General features: G+C 47.8%; 1 protein-coding gene across 1 annotated transcript in view; it reads left to right on the top strand.

The window, feature by feature from the left end:
• Positions 1–5,936, top strand: part of LOC134871073 (ecdysone-induced protein 78C-like) — a 7,895-nt gene extending 1,959 nt beyond the window's left edge. The window contains exon 3 of the mRNA XM_063893664.1: positions 4,461–5,936. Coding sequence (XP_063749734.1) covers positions 4,461–5,936 — 1,476 coding nt within the window. The remainder of the gene's footprint in view (positions 1–4,460) is intronic.
• The last annotated feature ends 3,727 nt before the right edge of the window (positions 5,937–9,663 follow it).

The following is a 9,663-nucleotide window of genomic DNA, read 5'->3' on the forward strand; positions in this document are numbered from 1 at the left end:
TGATGGATGTGATGGATGTGATGGATGTGATGATGTGATGGATGTGATGGATGTGATGGATGTGAAGGATGTGATGGATGTGATGGATATGATGGATGTGATGGATGTGATGGATGTGATGGATATGATGGATGTGATGGATGTGATGGATGTGAAGGATGTGATGGATGTGATGGATATGATGGATGCGATGGATGCGATGGATGCGATGGATGTGATGGATGTGATGGATGTGATGGATGTGATGGATGTGATGGATGTGATGGATGTGATGGATGTGATGGATGTGATGATGTGATGGATGTGATGGATGTGATGGATGTGATGGATGTGATGGATGTGTTGGATGTGATGGATGTGATGGATGTGATGATGTGATGGATGTGATGGATATGATGGATGTGATGATGTGATGGATGTGATGGATGTGATGGATGTGATGGATGTGATGATGTGATGGATGTGATGGATGTGATGGATGTGATGGATGTGATGGATGTGTTGGATGTGATGGATGTGATGATGTGATGATGTGATGATGTGATGGATGTGATGGATGTGATGGATATGATGGATGTGATGGATGTGATGGATGTGATGGATATGATGGATGTGATGGATGTGATGGATGTGAAGGATGTGATGGATGTGATGGATATGATGATGGATGATGCGATGGATGCGATGGATGTGATGGATGTGATGGATGTGATGGATGTGATGGATGTGATGGATGTGATGGATGTGATGGATGTGATGGATGTGATGATGTGATGGATGTGATGGATGTGATGGATGTGATGGATGTGATGGATGTGATGGATGTGATGGATGTGATGGATGTGATGATGTGATGGATGTGATGGATGTGATGGATGTGATGGATGTGATGGATGTGATGATGTGATGGATGTGATGGATGTGATGGATGTGATGATGTGATGGATGTGATGGATGTGATGATGTGATGGATGTGATGGATGTGATGGATGTGATGGATGTGATGGATGTGATGGATGTGATGATGTGATGGATGTGATGGATGTGATGGATGTGATGGATGTGATGGATGTGATGATGTGATGGATGTGATGGATGTGATGGATGTGATGGATGTGATGGATGTGATGGATGTGATGGATGTGATGGATGTGATGATGTGATGGATGTGATGGATGTGATGGATGTGTTGGATGTGATGGATGTGATGGATGTGATGGATGTGATGGATGTGATGGATGTGATGATGTGATGGATGTGATGGATGTGATGGATGTGATGGATGTGATGGATGTGATGGATGTGATGGATGTGATGGAAGTGATGGATGTGATGGATGTGATGATGTGATGGATGTGATGATGTGATGGATGTGATGATGTGATGGATGTGATGGATGTGATGGATGTGATGGATGTGATGGATGTGATGGATGTGATGATGTGATGGATGTGATGGATGTGATGGATGTGATGATGTGATGGATGTGATGATGTGATGGATGTGATGGATGTGATGATGTGATGGATGTGATGGATGTGATGATGTGATGGATGTGATGGATGTGATGGATGTGATGGATGTGATGGATGTGATGGATGTGATGATGTGATGGATGTGATGGATGTGATGGATGTGATGGATGTGATGGATGTGATGGATGTGATGGATGTGATGGATGTGATGGATGTGATGGATGTGATGGATGTGATGGATGTGATGGATGTGATGGATGTGATGGATGTGATGGATGTGATGGATGTGATGATGTGATGGATGTGATGGATGTGATGATGTGATGATGTGATGATGTGATGGATGTGATGGATGTGATGGATGTGATGGATGTGATGATGTGATGGATGTGATGGATGTGATGGATGTGATGGATGTGATGGATGTGATGATGTGATGGATGTGATGGATGTGATGGATGTGATGGATGTGATGGATGTGATGGATGTGATGGATGTGATGGATGTGATGGATGTGATGATGTGATGATGTGATGATGTGATGGATGTGATGATGTGTTGGATGTGATGGATGTGATGGATGTGATGGATGTGTTGGATGTGATGGATGTGATGGATGTGATGGATGTGATGGATGTGATGGATGTGATGGATGTGATGGATGTGATGGATGTGATGATGTGATGATGTGATGATGTGATGGATGTGATGATGTGATGGATGTGATGATATGATGATGTGATGATGTGATGATGTGATGGATGTGATGGATGTGATGATGTGATGATGTGTTGGATGTGATGGATGTGATGGATGTGATGGATGTGTTGGATGTGATGGATGTGATGGATGTGATGGATGTGATGGATGTGATGGATGTGTTGGATGTGATGGATGTGATGGATGTGATGGATGTGATGGATGTGATGGATGTGATGATGTGATGATGTGATGGATGTGATGGATGTGATGGATGTGATGGATGTGATGGATGTGATGGATGTGATGGATGTGATGGATGTGATGATGTGATGGATGTGATGGATGTGATGATGTGATGGATGTGATGGATGTGATGATGTGATGGATGTGATGGATGTGATGATGTGATGGATGTGATGGATGTGATGATGTGTTGGATGTGATGGATGTGATGGATGTGATGGATGTGATGGATGTGATGGATGTGATGATGTGATGGATGTGATGGATGTGATGATGTGTTGGATGTGATGGATGTGATGATGTGATGGATGTGATGGATGTGATGATGTGATGGATGTGATGGATGTGATGGATGGATGGATGTGATGGATGTGATGGATGTGATGGATGTGATGGATGTGATGGATGCTGGACATTCATATTTGTATAGGATAAATAAAAGCTATATTAAGGGACCAGAACTTCTACGTGAGTTTAGTGATGGTATTTAAGCGACACCTTCATACAGATATTCTGTTTGTGTTGCCAACCTGTCTACCTGTCTACTGTCTACCTGTCTACCTGTCTACCTGTCTACCTGTCTCATATTTGATTCTCTCTGTTTCTCTTTCTAAGGAGATCAATGAACTCAATGAACAACAGAATAAAATCAAGAGTTTCATTTAGATTTGATCTGAAGAAGCTCCACAGATTGAACCGGCTGCAGGAACTTTCCTGCGGGGCAGATTCACTCCAACACCGTCGTTATGTTCCAGGCAACCTGGACTGACTGAGGTGAGACACCACGTCCCTTCAGAACAGGAATATGTTGTGCATGTTCCCTCAGCCAGCGCAGGAACCGTGTCACTGAGCTTTACAGAAGCTCTTAACAGAAACAAGACAAATCTACGCTTTATAATCCTTAAAGAGACTAATCCCTGCAGGCCGGCGGCTTCCCAATCAGAGCTGAAATATTCATAACCAACATTTAGACTCCAGTTTCTGAGTCTGAGCTCATCTTTATTTAACTAAGACTCATAACCACTCTTTAATTAAATACACATACACATGGACAAACACACACACACACACACTCACACACTCACACACTCACACACACTCACACACTCACACACACATTTTGATTGTAAAATTTAAAAAATGACAAAATCAAAATGTTCGTGAAGCTGTAAAACTTTTACCACAATATGACGACAAAAAGTGCTAAAAGGCTCTGACAGTGTGTGTGTGTGTGTGTGTGTGTGTGTGTGTGTGTGTGTGTGTGTGTGTGTGTGTGTGTGTGTGCTCCAGATGGGTGCGCTGAATCAAGAGAAGCATTCGCCTAAAAGCCAAATAAATATTAAAGCAGATCAATATTTCATTCAGGATAAATTATTATGGAGTGTTTCTGAAAGCTAGTTTGGTGTGTGTGTGTGTGTGTGTGTGTGTGTGTGTGTGTGTGTGTGTGTGTGTGTGTGTGTGTGTGTGTGTGTGTGTGTGTGTGTGTGTGTGTGTGTGTGTGTGTGTGTGTCTGGTGATGTTTAAGTGACTCTGACCTGAAGTGTTTTCTGAACATATCACAGCGTTAATATTGTAGTTTCTGACTGGTTCATCTCGTGGAGGCTGCCAGTCAAACCAGTACTGCATCATTAACCTGAGCACAACCACACACGTGACCCGGGTCATGTTAACAGCATGTTCTGTCACCTTCTGCCCCTGAGGGCTGTACCACGAAGCAGGATTTGGGGTTACCGAGGTAACTTCAGGTTCACTCTGGGTTTCTGGTCCTACGACGCTGGTTCACTTCTTACCGGGATAGATCTCCATGGTGAGTTATGCTGAAGACATAACCTGCTCTGGCGCAGGTTATGTGTTCAGATAAGAGATCAACTCAGTGAGAGCCCCGTCTGCTGACCAATCAGAGCTCAGTGTGGGGAGTTTAAAGCTAGGAGTCATACTACAGGATAAAGGATTACAGTTTAAACTGCCGTCTGCAGGAAAGACCGACAGACCTTCCAAATGTGTGACTACGAACATGAATAGAGTCTCTGCCATCTTCAGACCAAATTCACTGTTACTACATCTGAGGCAAGCTTACTGAAATATCTGCCACAACAGCAGCAACCAGAGCAAAGTCACCCGGAGCAAAGTCAACCGGAGCAAAATCAACCGGAGCAAAGTCAACCGGAGCGGAACAAAGCCACCCGGAGCAAAATCAACTGGAGCAAAGTCACCCGGAGCAAAGTCAACCGGAGCAAAGTCACCCGGAGCAAAGTCAACCGGAGCAAAGTCAACCGGAGCGGAGCAAAGTCACCCAGAGCAAAATCAACTGGAGCAAAGTCACGCGGAGCAAAGTCAACGGGAGCAAAGTCACCCGGAGCAAAGTCACCCGGAGCAAAGTCACCCGGAGCAAAGTCACCCGGAGCAAAGTCAACCGGAGCAAAGTCACCCAGAGCAAAGTCAACAGGAGCAAAGACAACCGGAGCAAAGTCACCCGGAGCAAAGTCAACCGGAGCAAAATCAACCTGGAGCAAAGTCAACCGGAGCAAAGTCAACTGGAGCAAAGACAACTGGAGCAAAGACAACCGGAGCAAAGTCACCCGGAGCAAAATCAACTGGAGCAAAGTCAACCCGGAGCAAAGTCAACTGGAGCAAATTCAACCGGAGCAAAGTCAACTGGAGCAAAGTCAACTGGAGCAAAGTCAACTGGAGCAAATTCAACCAGAGCAAAGTCAACGGAGCAAAGTCACCCAGAGCAAAGTCAACTGGAGCAAAGTCAACCGGAGCAAAGTCAACTGGAGCAAATTCAACCGGAGCAAAGTCAACTGGAGCAAAGTCAACTGGAGCAAAGTCACCCAGAGCAAAGTCACCCAGAGCAAAGTCAACTGGAGCAAATTCAACCGGAGCAAAGTCAACTGGAGCAAAGTCAACTGGAGCAAAGTCAACCGGAGCAAAGTCACCCGGAGCAAAGTCAACCGGAGCAAAGTCAACCGGAGCAAAGTCAACTGGAGCAAATTCAACCGGAGCAAAATCAACCGGAGCAAAGTCAACCGGAGCAAAGTCAACCGGAGCAAAGTCAACTGGAGCAAATTCAACCGGAGCAAAGTCAACCGGAGCGGAGCAAAGTCACCCAGAGCAAAATCAACTGGAGCAAAGTCACCCGGAGCAAAGTCAACGGGAGCAAAGTCACCCAGAGCAAAGTCACCCGGAGCAAAGTCAACCGGAGCAAAGTCACCCGGAGCAAAGTTCCCCGGAGCAAAATCAACTGGAGCAAAGACAACCGGAGCAAAGTCACCCGGAGCAAAGTCAACCGGAGCAAAGTCAACCGGAGCAAAGTCAACCGGAGCAAAGTCACCCGGAGCCGAGTTCCCCGGAGTCCAAAATAACTGGAGCAAAGACAACCGGATGCAAAGTCACCCGGAGCCGAAAGACAACCGGAGCAGTCACCGGAAGCAAAGTCAACTGGAGCAAAGTCCACCAGAGCAAAGTCCACCGGAAGAGAAAGTCAACCAGTGCCAAATTCAACCGGAAGAGTAAGTCAACATGGACTGCAAAGTCACCCGGAGCAAAGTCAACCAGTGCCCCCAAAAAGTCAACTGGAGCAAATTCAACCGGAGCAAAGTCAACCGGAGCAAAGTCACCCCGGAGCAAAGTCACCCGGATGCAAAGTCAACCAGTGCAAAGTCAACCGGAAGCAAGGTCAACTGGAGTCAAGTCACCCGGAGCAAAGTCACCCAAGAGCCAAAGTCAACTGGAGCAATTCGACCGGAGGCAAAGTCAACCGGAGCAAAGTCAACCGGAGCAAATTCAACCGGAGCAAAGTCAACCGGAGCAAAGTCAACTGGAAACAAATTCAACCGGAGCAAAGTCACCCAGAGCAAAGTCAACCGGAGCAAATTCAACCGGAGCAAAGTCAACCGGAGTAAAGTCACCCGGAGTAAAGTCAACCGGAGCAAAGTCACCCAGAGCAAAGTCACCGGAGCGGAGTAAAGTCACCCGAGCAAAGTCAACCGGAGCAAAGTCACCCGGAGCAAAGTCACCCAGGCAAAGTCACCCGGAGCGGAGTAAAGTCACCCGGAGCAAAGTCAACCGGAGCAAATTCAACCGGAGCAAAGTCAACCGGAGTAAAGTCAACTGGAGCAAAGTCACCCAGAGCAAAGTCACCCGGAGCGGAGTAAAGTCAACCGGAGCAAAGTCAACCGGAGCAAATTCAACCAGAGCAAAGTCAACCGGAGTAAAGTCAACCGGAGCAAAGTCAACTGGAGCAAAGTCACCCGGAGCAAAGTCACCCAGAGCAAAGTCACCCGGAGCGGAGTAAAGTCACCCGGAGCAAAGTCAACCGGAGCAAAGTCAACCGGAGCAAAGTCAACTGGAGCAAAGTCACCCAGAGCAAATTCAACCGGAGGTAAAAAGTCAACCGGAGCAAAGTCAACTGGAGCAAAGTCACCCAGAGCAAAGTCAACTGGAGCAAATTCAACCGGAGCAAAGTCAACCGGAGCAAATTCAACCGGAGCAAAGTCAACCGGAGCAAAGTCAACTGGAACAAATTCAACCGGAGCAAAGTCACCCAGAGCAAAGTCAACCGGAGCAAATTCAACCGGAGCAAAGTCAACCGGAGTAAAGTCACCCGGAGTAAAGTCAACCGGAGCAAAGTCACCCAGAGCAAAGTCCACCCGGAGCGGAGTAAAGTCACCCGGAGCAAAGTCAACCGGAGCAAAGTCACCCGGAGCAAAGTCACCCAGAGCAAAGTCACCCGGAGCGGAGTAAAGTCACCCGGAGCAAAGTCAACCGGAGCAAATTCAACCGGAGCAAAGTCAACCGGAGTAAAGTCAACTGGAGCAAAGTCACCCAGAGCAAAGTCAACTGGAGCGGAGTAAAGTCACCCGGAGCAAAGTCAACCGGAGCAAATTCAACCGGAGCAAAGTCAACCGGAGTAAAGTCAACTGGAGCAAAGTCACCCAGAGCAAAGTCACCCGGAGCGGAGTAAAGTCAACCGGAGCAAAGTCAACCGGAGCAAATTCAACCAGAGCAAAGTCAACCGGAGTAAAGTCAACCGGAGCAAAGTCAACTGGAGCAAAGTCACCCGGAGCAAAGTCACCCAGAGCAAAGTCACCCGGAGCGGAGTAAAGTCACCCGGAGCACAGTCAACCGGAGCAAAGTCAACCGGAGTAAAGTCAACTGGAGCAAAGTCACCCAGAGCAAAGGTCACCCGGAGCGGAGTAAAGTCAACCGGAGCAAATTCAACCGGAGCAAAGTCAACCGGAGCAAATTCAACCGGAGCAAAGTCAACCGAAGCAAAGTCAACCGGAGCAAAGTCACCCGGAGCAAAGTCACCCAGAGCAAAGTCACCCGGAGCGGAGTAAAGTCAACCGGAGCAAATTCAACCGGAGCAAATTCAACTGGTACAAAGTCAACTGGAGCAAAGTCACCCAGAGCAAAGTCACCTGGAGCGGAGTAAAGTCACCCGGAGCAAAGTCAACCGGAGCAAAGTCAACCGGAGCAAATTCAACCGGAGCAAAGTCAACCAGAGTAAAGTCAACTGGAACAAAGTCACCCGGAGCAAAGTCATGCAGAGCAAAGTCACCCGGAGCAAAGTCAACTGGAGCAAAGTCACCCGGAGCAAAGTCACCCAGAGCAAAGTCAACCGGAGCAAAGTCAACTGGAGCGAAGTCACCCGGAGCAAAGTCAACCAGAGCAAATTCAACCAGAGCAAAGTCAACCAGAGCAAATTCAACCGGAGCAAAGTCAATGGAGCCAAGTCAACCGGAGCAAAGTCAACCGGAGCAAAGTCAACCGAGTAAAGTCAACGGAGCAAAGTCAACCCGGAGCAAAGTCAACCAGAGCAAAGTAACCGGAGCAAGTAACCGGAGCAAGTCACCCGGAGCAAAGTCAACCGGAGCAAAGTCAACCGGAGCAAAGTCAACCGGAGCAAATCACCCGGAGCAAAGTCACCCGGAGCGGAGTAAAGTCACAACCGAGCAAAGTAACCGGAGCAAAGTCAACCGGAGCAAAGTCACCGGAGCGGAGTAAAGTCACCCGGAGCAAAGTCAACCGAGCAAAGTCAACGGACAAAGTCAACGGAGCAAAGTCAAACCGGAGCAAAGTCAACCGGAGCAAAGTCAACGGATGGAGCAAAGTCAACCGGAGCAAAGTCAACCGGAGCAAAGTCAACCTGAGCAAAGTCAACCGGAGGCAAAGTCAAACGGAGCAAAGTCAACCGGAGCGGAGTAAAGTCACCCGAGCAAAGTCACCCAGAGAAAAGTCAACCGGAGCAAAGTCAACCGGAGTAAAGTCTAACGGAGCAAAGTCACCCGGAGAAAAGTCAACCGGAGCAAAGTCAACCGGAGCAAAGTCAACCGGAGCAAAGTCAACCAGAGCAAAGTCAACCGGAGCAAAGTCACCCAGAGAAAAGTCAACCGGAGCAAAGTCAACCGGAGCAAAGTCAACCGGAGCAAAGTCAACCAGAGCAAAGTCAACCGGAGCAAAGTCACCCGGAGCAAAGTCACCCAGAGCAAAGTCAACCAGAGCAAAGTCAACCGAGCGGAGTAAAGTCAACCGGAGCAAAGTCAACCAGAGCAAAGTCAACGGGAGCAAAGTCAACCGGAGCGGAGTAAAGTCAACGGGAGCAAAGTCAACCTGAGCAAAGTCAACAGGAGCAAAGTCAACCGGAGCAAAGTCAACAGGAGCGGAGTAAAGTCAACCGGAGCAAAGTCAACGGAGCAAAGTCAACCAGAGCAAAGTCAACAGGAGCGGAGTAAAGTCACCCGGAGCAAAGTCAACCGGAGCAAAGTCAACCAGAGCAAAGTCAACGGGAGCAAAGTCAACCAGAGCAAAGTCAACAGGAGCGGAGTAAAGTCACCCGGAGCAAAGTCAACCAGAGCAAAGTCAACAGGAGCGGAGTAAAGTCAACAGGAGCAAAGTCAACCGGAGCAAAGTCAACCGGAGTAAAGTCAACCGGGGCAAATTCAACCGGAGCAAAGTCAACCGGAGCAAATTCAACCGGAGCAAAGTCTAACGGAGCAAATTCAACCGGAGCAAAGTAAACCGGAGCAAATTCAACCGGAGCGGAGAAAATCACCAGAAGAAAGGCAAAACTCCCCCCGGAGCAAAGCAAAGGGACAAAGTCAACAGGAAGAAAAAATCCCCCGGGAGCAAAGTCAACCAGAGAAATCAACCGGAGAAAGGGTCAACCACAAAGTAAAACCGGAGAAAATTTAAACCCGAAAAAGTCCCGGGAAAAAAAAAAAAAAAAAAGGGGGGGGGG

This window comes from Eleginops maclovinus, chromosome 10 (assembly GCF_036324505.1).
Source record: "Eleginops maclovinus isolate JMC-PN-2008 ecotype Puerto Natales chromosome 10, JC_Emac_rtc_rv5, whole genome shotgun sequence".
NCBI classification, from domain to species: domain Eukaryota; kingdom Metazoa; phylum Chordata; class Actinopteri; order Perciformes; family Eleginopidae; genus Eleginops; species Eleginops maclovinus.